The 14,762-nt window shown below is 41.6% G+C and overlaps 1 protein-coding gene across 1 annotated transcript in view; it reads right to left on the bottom strand.

Moving 5' to 3' along the window:
- LOC126424879 (ADP-dependent glucokinase) overlaps nt 1-14,762 on the bottom strand; it is an 89,783-nt gene that overhangs the window by 37,615 nt on the left and 37,406 nt on the right. Inside the window, exon 4 of the mRNA XM_050087707.1 lies at nt 10,667-10,803. Within this exon, the coding sequence (XP_049943664.1) occupies nt 10,667-10,803 (137 nt within the window). The remainder of the gene's footprint in view (nt 1-10,666; nt 10,804-14,762) is intronic.

Here is a 14,762-nt window from a genome sequence, read left to right as displayed (position 1 = left end):
AACTCTGTCAGAAATATACAAACAAATAGGCAAGACTTTGATAACTACAATCTTTAATTGCTTGTTAGAGCAAAACTGAATGGATGACCTCTATGAATGCACACTATTCCTGCTTTTCCTACACTCATGGACAGAGGTACATGGCTAATTCAGAGATGCAAAAACAGCCAGAACAAAACTACAAAAGTCCAGCCCTGGGTCTGACCTGCACGAAGGTTCCTCCTGGACCCCTTTTTGAACTGAACTTTCTCTCCAGGCACTGTCGTTACCGCTTTTATAGGCAACATCAACCTCTTCTACGTTGGTGTCTGGCCAATGTCCTTCTGGGCCTCATATGTTACCATATAAGGTTACTGTCAATGTTTGAGTTGCGCTTCATCATGTGACCTCACGTGATACCTCCTGAGACTTTTTACGGTCAATGCCAATCCTACGGTGTCCCCTTTGAATTATCAACAAAACTTACTCGTTCTGGCTTCTGTTCTACTGCCTGTTAGGCATTGCATATTGTAAATAGGCGACACCTCCCCCCCTTAGGGAAAAGTTTGTAAGTGCTGTCCTCAGTGACTACAAAAGTTTTGTACAATGTTCTTACTTGTTTTATTCATTCCTTATAACGGGAAGCATACACATTTGTTTTACTACTCTGACATACGTAAATGCTCACAGTTTTCTGCAATGATACATATAAATCAATATTCTCTTGGAAAAGAACACATTTACATTTCATTTCACAGATTACATCAACGTTAAAGTATTATACATACATTTATTATGATTACACTTTTCTTCTCTCATAGTATAAGTATATATTTTCATTTTACAATGTACTTTTCTGGTTGGATGAGTATACACTTTTCTTTTAAAATCGCTTCTACAATCAACTTCATCATTAATTACATTTTATACATTGTTGCACACTTCGTAACATGATTACAATTTCATTTGTTTGTATTATTATGTTTAGATTGTATCCCCATTTGAGCTGTATATCCATGACTTTTACCTAAAAATTTCCATTTCCCTATACCTCGGAGCACAGTATCTGTACGTCTTCCTTTGTGACAGATGACAGTAATGCACTCACTCATTCACAGGGGCAACAAACAGCCATTCATTATTACTTATCGGTGTCCATAGCCTTTCATTTTAATACTATTAACTTTCACATGGAATCCTTCGGAACTTCTCGCACTGGTTGCAGCATCTTCACCTCACATCTCTCACAGTCATATGTATACAAGAGAATGAAAACCTGTTTGCATATTCTGAGGCCCTGACCTACTGTTTCATAATGTAACTGTTCGCTGTTTAACTTCACCTACTGCCATTTCACGTTATCAATTAGCATTAGCTCTTTCTCAGAGTCAATATACTTAAATAAACACCTTGTTCCATCTACTTCTGATGGTAATGGTAGTAATCGGTAGAGGTTGTACACATTGCCCTTTACTAGTGAGATGTTCAGCACATAACATAAGATGTTTCAAGCTATGAAAACATCCATATCAATAATTCTGATCAACTGATAACCGCTATCACCCGTAAGTGCAACAGGGAACTGCTTATCCTTGATGTTGTCTTAATCAGTTCTACATATTTCACGATCTGTACTGGATCGATCAGATGTGCTTCCAGAATGCCTTTCTGAGCTTTAACAATTGCTGGTATTAACATACAGTATTCCCACTCTAGCTCATTGAATATGCCCACGAGTTGTATTAACTGTTCATTAACAGTGATCAAAATGACTGCTTTCTGCAACCATTTGTCAGTACTGCTCTCAAATTCTACTATGTGCCGGCTTGATTGTTTCATTCCGTGCATTTTTTGCTACCGAGTTTACAGTTTGGTTAAATCTAGTCAAAGTAGCTTTAACTATAGTCACTTGTTCCTTCGGAAGTCTGAGCAGCTGTTTCTTTTCTCCTTCTAAGATGTCTATCTTCGCCTTGAAGTACGTACCGTCATCTTCATCTACAGTTCTGAACAAAATTTTACTGAACTTGCCCACAAGATCCTTTTTCTTTAGACCAGTTTCATGCCGTGCTAATTGTCCAATTAGTCGCTGCACTTTTTCAATTTTTCCTATGAGCCAATTTAATGCAAATTCTAAACTTTTACACACTGCTGCACTCATGTTCAGCAACACTAATCTTTTCTTACAATACATAATTGCCTGCCTCGCGAGAGCCTTGATGTGTGCAAATTTTTCTTTCATTTCCATCAAGTAGAAATAATTCACAATTTTCCAAGTTACACTGTAAATTTTCATTTGCCCCAGGTTACCGTAATACAGTCTGGGAGACATCTGGAACTTGGTTACTTGCATATGACATTCTTGTCTGGTGTGTTCAATCCCTGTGAGCAGGAAAGTAACGTCAGCAACACAGTATGACGCCAACATCTAGAATTAGAAAAACTCCTTCAATTTATTGGCATGAACCATAAAATACTTCTTTTCACTTCAGGCGGATTACCACATTAGACCGCTTTGTTAGTACTACTGTGCACAGACCTCGCCAATGCGTATCTAACTCATGCGATCTGCCTCTTTGTGCACTCTCATGAAACGAAAGAACCTTATCCCACAACGAAATTCCTTAAGATTCTGCATTCTGTCATAGTATTCCTTGTTCTTTATTTTACATTGCACACTGTGCTCTCACACACACCAGTGCATTTCTTGTATGCACTCCTTTAGCTCCGTCTCATAACCATCAAAATTATACCTCATTCCAGGTGGATCTTTCTGCAGTATCCCTGCAATATTACATTTTCTTCCAAATAACAACTCATGTGGCATACACTCTGCCGTACTGTGCGGTGTCTTATTACATACAAAAACTGCAACTGGAACCCAACTGTCCCAATCTGTCTGCACTTCATTCACATAATGCCACAACGTCTCTGTTAATGTTCGGTGCAACCTTTCTAATGCTCCGTTTGTTTGGCGGTGGTAGCTGGTAGTCTGAATCTTTTCAATACACAGTAGTTTACACAGTCTTTTCATGATTTCACTCATGAAATTACTTCCCATATCACTCAACAATACTGACAGTATCCCGTACCTCAGTATAATCTTCTCAACTAGTATGCGCGATACTGTATCAGCATCTTGCCTGTCAATCACTTCAGCTATCATAAACTTCATCAGTGCATCTTGAAACATAAGAATATACTTGTTCCCACTGTCCATCTGATTTAATGGACCTACTATATCAATATCACACCTTTCGAAAATGTTTTCAGGTGTTTTTGTGATTTTTAAAGGCATCTTTATGTTTTTCCAAGTGAGCTTGTTCTTTTGAAAAATTTTACACTTTTGTCTGTATTCCTCTATATGTTTTCTCATACAGTTCCACACACGATACTTCTTTATTCGCTCATAGGTCATTCCTCTGTCCTGCTGTCCTCCAATGGGAGAAACCGTTTTAGTATTATGGCTTTTTTGCCTTCACTTATTTCTTCTGGCATTATCGGCTCAGCTGTCTCTTGTTTCCCAATATACTTTTCTATATGACCAATAAAGTTTTCACACTTCCGAGTATAATCTTTCACAATCCTCGGCTCAGCTGTTTCGTGTCCTGGTCCTTGTCGGCTGTGTCTCCTGCCCGTTCACTTGTGTCAAACAGCCCTGCTGTCTTTCCCAACCTGTGGGTCCCTCACCTGCACTACAGCTTCCATGTCGGCTGCGTCCTGCCCTAGGCTACTGTTGCCTTCCAGTCGCACACCTGCCACCCTGACTTCTCTTATTCGTGAAACTGTGTCGCTGGTTCGGTTCCGTTTGCCACTCTTGTACAAGGTTTGATAATCATACTCCTCCAGCTTCAAACTAAACTTCATCAATCTGGATGAAGGATCTGATATACGACCTGGCAATGTTAAAGTTTTATGGTCAGTAAAAATCAAATATTACAGACAGTCTCCAATATTTCACGGTCCAAAAAATGGTCAACATTTCCCTTTCGATCGTACTGTACCCTCTTTCCGCCTTGTTTAGCATCCTCGAGGTAAGGCACTTCCAATTTTTCCCTGATTCAACAGAGCTCTGATGCTTGACTGGCTAGTGTCAGTCATAATTATGAAGTCCTTTTCAAAGTCCGGACACTGCAGTATACGTGGAGTTATCAGCTTCTCCTTCCAATACTGAAAAGCATTCTCTTGCTCAACATCCCACATGTAAGGAACTTCTTTCTTCAGTAATTTGTATAGCATCTTCGCGATTTTGCTGAAGTTGCTTACAAAATATTGGTAGTATCCCACAAGGCCTAGAAATGTCTTTAATTGCTTTGTTTTTCTGGGCTGCGGATACCACTTTATTACCTTGATCTTCTTTACTAGATTTTTCCCGATTCTACTTTTATCAAAGCCTCTGGTAGATACACGACCTTTGTGATCTCCTGTTTTGGAATGATAGCCATCCTCATTCCATTCACCTCTATTTTTATCCAACACACCCATTCCTCTCAGGGTCCAACTGTTATCGTTGAAATTCTGTTAACATTTGGTTTCCACCCTTTTTGCTTCTCTCTGGAAATCCCTGCTGCCTGTCACTTTTGTGTTTCAATTGCTAATGACTTTCTGTAAAAACTCACTCTCACCTTTTCACGTGTTTCTCACTTCACACTTAAGCCTTTGTCGAAAGAGCCTTCTCTCTCTTTTGAAGTTACTGTGCGGAGCTCACCCAGTGACTCCATCTTCATCTCGTGATGCATCTTTTGCTCAGTGTCTAAGCTTTTTCCGAAAGATCCTTGTCTTTCCTGCACTTCCAAGTACCAGTCTTTTAATACCTAACTGAACTGTGCAGAGCTCACACTCTTGCTCTGCCTTAATTTCCGATCCATTCCCCTTGAAAGAGTCTCGGCCCACCAACTCATCAAAAGGAAGATCTTCCCCGATTACATGGAACAATGCCTCAATTGCATTCCACTTCCCATTTGTAATTCGAGGTTTACGGTGCCTTCTGCCCTTGCAACCATATTAGCGATTCCCCGAATCCTAATATATTTAGCTGCACTACATTTTCCGCCATTTTTCAGACTACTTTTCCAAACTAGGCTTATCTGTGTCCCGCTATCAATGAGATACCTCAGGTGATCATTAATACCTGTGTCACAGTCCACTTTTACAAACTTATTTTTGCTTTTGCAGTCAACTATTAATATCTTCCTAGGCAGGATGTAAGGTGACTGCTTTCTTACGCCCTTACTTAGTTTTCCTGGCTCTTACCTTTCCTATATACATTCTGTGCATGGCAAGCGCTCTCTGGGCTGTCTCTCACATTATGACCTTTTCTTTGACATTTTAAGCAGATTACAGATTCATTCTGCACATGTGGGCCCCTGCAACTTTGCAAATTGCATTGTGAACATTTCACTAACGTTTCACTACTCTCACTTGGTCAGTTTCCTTGCAATTCCCTGGTGCAACCAGTCCTGCTTTTCGTATTACTTTATCACTACAACAATCTTGCATCACATGGCCTGTCTTCCGTGCTTGAAGGACTTCGAGGCCTTCTTTTCACTTTGTGGCATGGCACCACTGTCTCGGGCACCCATCTTTTCTTGGGAAGAGGCTATAGCACTCTCCTCTGCCAGAGTGATCTCTATAGCCTCTGCTATCATTAACTGTTCACTGCATGCTCACACTATGGTCTTTATCCTATTGTCATAAATGCCCTGGATAAACACAGTCTGGTTTAATTTCCAGACAAAAGCAAGGCTACCTTCTAATTTTGATTCTTTCATGGTACCTCTAATAGCTTCCCTGAAATGGTGTTGCATTGTATCCAGCCTTGAGCCCCACAGTGCTATACTTTCCTCAAGTTCTTGCCGACTTCAAATCAATTGGCAAGCATAGTAATCAAGTGTCCTTTTGTTGCCATAGTTTTCTACTAATACGGCTCGCACATCTCACCAAGTGGCGCTTATGTCTGTAACTAACAATTTACTGCATGCTGAACCCACTAGCTTAGTTTCCACAAACTTCAAAAGAGTACGATGCAGCTCTGAGTCAATAAGAACAATGCTAAATCACAGTTATTGAGGAACTCATTTAGAGTCTTCTTAGCGATGTCGAAAGATTGAGGTGTTAATTTTAGCACATCCAACAAATTAACAAATTGCCTAGTGGGTTGCTCATGTTCGTCAGTGCCTGCGCTTGAAACATTATCGCTGTCATGTAACATGCCTACTAATTTTTGTTTCATTCACCACAGAATTTTTTACTGCCACCTTTCCTCTACAAAGTGTTGATCTTGTGCTGCCAGCTGTCGTCACCGCTGCAGTTGCTGTTGATGTGTGCCTTCCACTGTTTTGCGCCGCTGTCTGCAACCTTGGGTGTCTCTCTGCACTGCCACCGCTGTGGCCTGCCCCATGCTGTGTGTTGCCCACTCCGTTGTCCATCTTAACTGTTGTCACTGCACTACCTCTGTGTCGCCTGCACCCTGAGCTGCTCGCCGTGGCTGCTGCTGTGCTGGTTGCTCTCACGCTGTTGTCCACGACCTGGTGCCGCCTTCTGCAACTGATGGTGCCCCTGCGCACCATCTGTGACCTCATGCCACTGACAGCCACCCCTGGCCACCAGCTGGGATGTCCGCTTCGACCCCGGGCACCATTCGTGTGCTGCTACTGAGGCTGCACCACTTGGTCCTGGCCTCCTCCTCTTTCTTTTTCAGGCACCGTCTGTACCTCGGCTTCCTCTTATTCTGGAGAGCTCGTTTACTCCCCTGGCTCTGTCACTGGCTTGCATACGGGTTATCTAAGTAATGCAAAAATGGATTCTCAAAGCTGTTCCACCATTTTGCATGACATTAGGCTGAGCGGGATCAATATTTCCAAGAAAGTGATCTATTCCTATAACTTGTCGCATGCCAGTTGCACACTAATCCACAAAGGACACCCCACATCTGACACCAGATTTGTAATGTCATGCCCCAAGAGCAGTCTAGATGCCTAATGACATAAGGAAGGGGAGGACGGTTCGTCCAGTTAGCTACATGGAGAAGGCAAACAGGATATTTGAAGGAGTTATGGAACTAAGTCGGAAATATATAAACAAAAAGGCAAGACTTGGATAACTACAATCTTTCATTGGTCATTGGAGCAAAACTGAACAAGTGACTCTTGAATGTACACTATTCCTGATTCTCCTACACCCAGCAACAGAGGTACACGGCTAATTCAGAGATGCAAACAGAGCCACAGCGAAACGACACAAGACCTGCCTCGGGCCTGACCTGCATGGAGACATTTCCTGGACCACTTTCTGAACTGAACTCTCTCCAGGCACCGCCGCTACTGCCTTTTTAGGCAGCGTCGACCCCTTCCACACTGGCGTCTGGCCACCGCCCTTCTGGCCATTGTATGTCACCATATAAGATTACCACCAACGCTTGAGTTGCACCACGCACTCCACCATGTGACCTCACATGATACCTCTTGAATCTACGTCAATTTTCTGGTCAACGACCATCCTATGGCATCGCCAATGTATTCTCAACAAAACTTACTCGTTCTGTCTTCTGTTCTACCGCCTGTCAGGTGTTGCACATTTTAAATATATCACAATCTTTGGCCTGCGTGGCAGGGGCAGCATGTGCTAAACTATGTTAGGCAGCAGATGAACAACATTTGGCAGCAGAACTTGCTCGTCTCACACGTAGTTAAATAAAAAGAAACCAAATCCTTGTGAAAGAAAGGATTAAATATATTACATAATAGCCCATTCAAAAAAATCATAGACAAATTAGACATTGCTTGTGATTGCACCAGAGACAGGAGCACCAATGTTGGCATCAACAATTTTGTGAAACAACCAAACCTTGACAAGCTCTTCAAAATAAATGTTCATGTGATCTCACATAAATATAAGATGAGCCCTAAAGTAGTCTATTACACAACTTAAAAAGACTGACCTCAGCAATAGTAGTTTAATGTGTCAATGTAAGACAACGTTGTATTTTTTGAATGATAAATTTTGGAGGAAACCTCATCTTAAACTCAGGTAAATACAGTACTTAAAGCCATCTGACAGGTCAGCCATGTAATCAAACGAAACACTTGTGCCAGGCCACTGCAGTGTCACAAAATCATTGACGCAAATGGTAACACTCCTTCCACTGGCGCAATCACAGGTAGTGTCACATTTAGCTATGTTCTGTATGTGTATGGCCAAATTGCTAGGTAATCTGCTTTAGTGAACTATTAATTGTTAATGTGACTCTTCAGGTTTTGGCGGCGCAAAGACTGTTCCATTAAGTTTCGGGTGTGCAGCCTTAAGAAACTGTTAAGTTTTTCTTTCACAAGGACTGGGTGTAGCATGATCTTATCGCAAACAGCTTACAATCGTGTGGTGTTTCCAAATGACAGACACAGTGTGTAATCTTTTCTTAGATAACGAATTTAGAAGGCATTACTCCTACCTGCTTTGTGCAGCTGTGCTGAAATCTTAGCAATTTGCAAATCTGGGCACGGAGCATCTACCTAGAACACTTGACGCCAATTTGACTTTCTTTGGATGCCGTCTTCGTGGTGTCACAATTTTAACGGCAAGTAGTGTACACTGCAGAAAGTTTTGACCAGGCAATACAATAGCAAAGATCAAGCTACTGTGACTGTGACAGCAACTGCAGTGTAGACAATCCACACGATTACTGCAATGCTCAGTATGGTGATTGGAAACCCAGGACTCAAGGCTAGTTGGCTGATTGGGGGAAAGGACCAAACAGTAAGGTCATCAGTCCCATTGGATTAGGGAAAGATGGGGAAGGTCGGTTGGTTGGTTGGTTGGTTTAAAAGAAGGGGGAAGGGACCAAACCAGGAGGTCATTGGTCCCTTGTTCCTAACAAAACAATGCCACAAATGTGAGAATAAAACAGATGAGACATATAACACAAAGCGGAAAGAAAGGAAAAAACCACAAAAATTAAGGAAAGGCAACAAACCCTAAAAGGAACACAAGAGCACAAGAAAACAACAGAGATGCTAGAAACAGAAGAGAGTAAAACAAGAAAGCAGATTACAGTGGCTGGCCAACCACGAGAATAAAAAGGAGAAGCCAGCCACTCTGCAACACATTAAAACTTGCACCCTAAAAGCATTAGGGTGTAGGACACAGAGGGACAAAGGACATGCGCTAAAACCTACGTAGAAGTATAAAACCCACTCTCAGGGATAAAACTTAAAACTAAAGCTGCTGCTGAGGCATCGTCGCCCAACACCGAAGGCAGCGAGCTGGGAAAGTCCACCAAAGAGTGGCTAAAAGTAGGCAGTCCTGTAAGAGGTGGACAACTGTCATTTGGGAGTCACAGCGACACAAAGGTGGGTCCTCGCGACAGAGTAGGTGACCATGCATTTGCCATGTGTGCCCAATGCGGAGCCGGCAGAGGACAACCGATTCCCTGCGAGAGGACCACATGGAAGACTTCCACACATTCGTCATCTCCTTAATGATACGCAGCTTGTTGTGCATACTGTTATGCCATTCCATCTCCCAAAGCCTGAAAACCCTGCGGCTTAAGACAGAACGCAGATCAGCTTCGGAGACGCCCATCTCCAGAATGGTTTCCGAATCACCTGTTTGGCCAGCCTGTCGGCAAGTTTGTTGCCAGGGCTCCACACAACACCACTGAACGACGGGACTGTTCCAGGGCATAGATGGACTCCTGGATGGACACTATCAGAGGATGGCGAGGGCGACACTGGTCGACAGCTTGTAGGCTGTTCAATGAGTCAGTACGCAGTAGAAATGATGCGCCAAGGCACAGGTGGATATGCTCAACAGCACGAGATATGGCCACCAGCTCTGCAGTGAAAACACTGCAGCCATCTGGCAAGGAGTGCTGTTCAATATGTCCTCCATGAACATACGCAAAGCCTATGTGACCGTCAGCCATCAAGCCATTGGTGTAAACCACTTCAGAGCCCTGGGACATGTCAAGAATCGAGAGGAAGTGACGCCGGAGAGTCACAGGGTTAACTGAGTCCTTAGGGCCAAGTGAAAGGTCCAGACAAAGCTACGGCCAAGGCAGACACCATGAAGGTATACGTGATCGGACCGCAAGTAGAGGTGGTAAAGGGAAGGACTCCAGATCGGTGAGAAGGGACTGCACGCAAACCGCAATCGTTAGCCCTGACCTGGGCCGCCGATGCGGGAGATAGACTGCTGTGGGTGGGAAAAGGAGACGGTAATTCAGATGCTCAGGGGAACTATGTATATGTGCAACATAACTGGAGAGCAGTTGTGCACGTCTCATCTGCAATGGAGGGACCCCAGCCTCCACCAGTACACTGGTCACCGGACTCGTCCTGAAAGCTCCTGTCGCTAATCGAACGGAAAGATGGGGAAGTAAGATGGCCATACCCTGTCAAAGGTCTATCACTGTCACAGTCCTATTGGACAATACTACAGGTTCTGTCATGAACGAGAAATATGCATAGTGTAAGTAGAGCAGTAATTTTTCAGATAATGCAGAGCTCCAAGTGGTAAAATATTAACATCTTACATCTAAGTCCCAGTTTAACACTAAAAAAGTGTTTTTATATCCTCTGATGCTGTCTCAACACCTCCGGGTATAGGGATATTGTGTTGCAACTGAAAAATAATAAACTCTAGAAACAATTTGCATTGTATGTCTCAAAATGTTAAGAAACTTTCAAGTACTCACCAAATTCAAAAGGATAATTGTCCATCATTTGTAAACCACTAATTACAAGCAGATCTGGCTCAAAGCTGTCCAGGACTTCATCAAAGCCTTCCATTGAGCTCAATGTTGGATTTGTCACATCATTGTGGACAATAAACCTACAAATAGAGACAACAAATTTCACTTATTACTGCATGTTAATAACAAATCAAAGAAATTGGAATTTTTGGATGAATAAGAACTTAATAACAAAATATATTCACATAATTTCTGATACAAGCACTCCACATAATACTGTTTACCTACACTGCTAACACTACATTATCCTTAAGAGAATCTGTGTTGCCAAATTAAATATCAAACTAGTTCGTATTCATCAAGAACACCGACTTTCTCGGTGATCCACTCAAAATATTACACTATTTTTTATAAATTAAATGGAAAAAAAATCATGAACTGACTATAAAAAACCTCTATAACAGAAAAAGATCATCTCTCAATCAAGCAGTGTGTGCACCTGGAGCAATGAAATCACATTTTCAAACTGAGTGTGGCTAGAGAAAGCCACAAAGCTAGTACACTCCATTATGTCTAACAATTAGAACTCAATGCTCATAACATACTTTTAGTTAATAAATTATTTTCTTTCTCATTTTCATTAATCACAAAATACATTCATAGTTTTATACATTTATATTCCTAATCTGTGATGGCATGTACTACTCTTGGCTGGGCTATACTCAAAGGACAACAAAGCAGAAATAGGCTAACTGGAAATAACAAAGTATTTCACCACTAAGTAATATGTATGCTCATATTTTCCTTCACTCCTCCACTTGCTCGTTTATATTCTACCTCATTCATTCTCTCTCTCTGTCTTTTTGTCAGCATACCTTCTTTCCAGTAAACTCTTTTTACCACTTGCAATCAACAGAATATAAACAACTATATCCAGGTAGATCACATCTCACTGAATAATGTGATACTCTCGCACACACGCACATATCCATCCACACATACAGACACAAGCAGACATATGTCTGCTTGTGTCTGTATGTGTGGATGGATATGTGCGTGTGTGCGAGTGTATACCTGTCCTTTTTTCCCCCTAAGGTAAGTCTTTCCGCTCCCGGGATTGGAATGACTCCTTACCCTCTCCTTTAAAACCCACTTCCTTTCGTCTTCCCCTCTCCTTCCCTCTTTCCTGATGAGGCAACAGTTTGTTGCGAAAGCTTGAATTTTGTGTGTATGTTTGTGTTTGTTTGTGTGTCTGTCGACCTGCCAGCACTTTCATTTGGTAAGTCACATCATCTTTGTTTTTAGATATATGAATAATGTGATACATGCATATAGTCTTTTTTCCTACATGATGAGTATTGACTCATGCCTTCCCAGAATTTCACAATAGTGGAACTCCAGGACAGAACTGGGGCACATTCAATCCTTCCTCAATCTGAGGTGGGAAACCAAATATATCACTCTTATGGAGTACAAAAATTGTCTTGATGCAACATACCTACTCCACACGGAGATGCAGCAATTATAGAAGTCCAATCTACCCATTTCCATACTCAAATAGTGGGGTCACAAAGTATAATCGAGCCAAGTGGTGGCAGAATACAGCAATATTTGCCACAACCTTTGCTTGCTAAATAACATATGGGGTCCCACAGAGATGGGCACTGAACCCATTTCTCTTGTTAACATACATACTGCAAATATCCTTACAATTTAAAGGATGGTTCAATAACTAAAACAGTTGTTGATGATGCGAGCATACTAATCTAGGGTACAAACTCGGTTCTACCAATCATAGTTCAGTTGATATCAAACAGGTCCACAACTGGTTCACAGCGCACAGTTCGAAAAGTAATGTCACAAGGACTTACATTATGCACTCACCAAATGAAAAGCTATGTGTAAAATTCCTTAGGGTGTAACTGAAAGAGTTAAATTGGAGTCAGCACAAAATTTTTCAAGAGGCTCGATAGTGAAATTGGGGCAGCTTTGTACAGCTACTTTGCACTGATGGAAGACACTCTCAATGACTTTACTCTCCTATTACTCATTTTCCTACTGAAATATCTCATCATTTCAGCTGCAAGCTGCTTGGCAATTGGAAAAACTGACACCGAAGTTGGGAGGAGAGAAAGTGACTCGCACTTCATCAATTGCCTTGCCCCTACTGCCACCAGTTGTTACCTGTCCATCACAGGCAAGCATTGCATAATTGTATCGTTGCACTTAAAACACTGCAGGGGTCTGCTACACACAACCACACTTCCAGAGATAGACTGCTTTAAGACAACCTGACAAATTAGTGAAGTCAAAATTTATAACAACAGTCCCTCCTCCCATCCCCAAGCATGTCAATGACTTGCTTCACAATGTTTTTGAAGTCTGTTTTCCCTTCATCCCACCATCTCTTAAGAAATAATAACATCTTCAAAAATTTTGCTTAAGGGAATAAGGAACACAGAAGCAATTTGATGTGTTCAGCTGTCATTTCAATAATAAACAGTCACATTTACAATTCAAGGGTTTAATAAAGAAAATCCAGAATGGAATGCAAAAATATTAAGAAAAGGATAATTGCTGCCCACCATACAGCAGAGATGCTGAGTTGCACATAGGCACAACAATAAGACTATGAGCTATCACTCAACAAGGCCTTCATCAGAGATAGAAAACACACACACACACACACACACACACACACACACACACACACACGAGATCACAGTCTCTGGCTGCTGAAGCTTTTTGTTGTATGTATCTGCGACTCAGCACCTCTGCTATACGACGAGTAGCCACTATCCTTTTCATAATATTGTTACATTCTAGGGTTTAAGCTGATCTGAATACTAAAGGATGACATATTTGAATATCCCTTCTTCATTCTATTTGTAACAAATGCATTTTGATGATGTTAATAGTCAAAGCCAAATTGTAGGGGTGAACAAGCTTGATTATCTCGTGCAGGGCCAGCTGTGCAATGGAGAGCTGGGGTACTGACTGGCAATAGCTGATTGACAACCTGCTGCCGGTAATCTGCCTCTTCCCTCCCTTTGGTGCAGCACACAGGAGTGGTATGGCATGGCACTGACAAGACTTTACATTAAACGCTAAATTATCTTGAATTTCCACACTTTAAATGAATTAAAATAACAGTGTGCGACTTGACTGTCTCCATCACGTGTGACTTATGAGTGCCACTCGTGGATACAGATGGACATGGTGTGGGCCACAAAGTGACGTGTTGTGTAGCTGCCACATCACCTCTATATACAGCACTTCACTTGTTAACATGGACATGGCTCAGGCTCAAAACAGCTAGCTACCTGTGCTATCATCAGTGCATACTGCCTTATCCGACACAAGTTCTCCGAAATGTACTCTACCCTTAACATTTTCTGTGGTCACATAATCCTCTTTGTCCTCTGTGCTAGTCCATGTTCCCAACATATTTCCTAAATGGAGACCCCACCCCCTCCCACCCTCCAGAATTCTGACTTACGTTGAGTTTAATGCATTTTATATTTCTAACCAGATTTTTTCGTTAGTTGTCTCTATTTAGCTATTGCTTGTATATCATCTACCATCAGACAGGATCTAAGAAAACACTGTGTCTGGAAAACACACACACACACACACACACACACACACACACACACACACACAAAGAGACAGACAAATGTTTTCCGCAATTAGATGGAGCTTAAAATCGTTGAGAGGTTATTTTATGCCGAAAATTTTACCATTTTTATTTAAGGTTAAAGGATATAGTAATGACATGATCTGCAGTCACTGTATAGTTACAGAAATTAAGTTGTCAGCCAGCAATGTGAATTCTAATTTAATGTTACTTTGGAACTTCAAAAATAGTGTGCAGATATGAACGTACAAGAAGCATACAACTGGGAAACAATCTGCAAGAAAATGACTATACCAAAGAAGAAACACCTCCACTGAATCTTTCCTGCAGAAAATGATTACATTAAACAAATTCACAGTTTATGTTACACTGTGAGAAACACTCAGGAGTGTTGGAGACTTTACAGTACCATGCTTCCTATTACTCACATCCGCACAAAATATTGTGGGATTGGACAGCTAT

The sequence above is a fragment of the Schistocerca serialis genome, chromosome 10 (genome assembly GCF_023864345.2).
Source record: "Schistocerca serialis cubense isolate TAMUIC-IGC-003099 chromosome 10, iqSchSeri2.2, whole genome shotgun sequence".
NCBI classification, from domain to species: Eukaryota; Metazoa; Arthropoda; class Insecta; order Orthoptera; family Acrididae; genus Schistocerca; species Schistocerca serialis.
The sequence above is the reverse complement of the archived record's forward strand: the minus strand, read 5'-3'. Positions and strand labels throughout refer to the sequence as shown.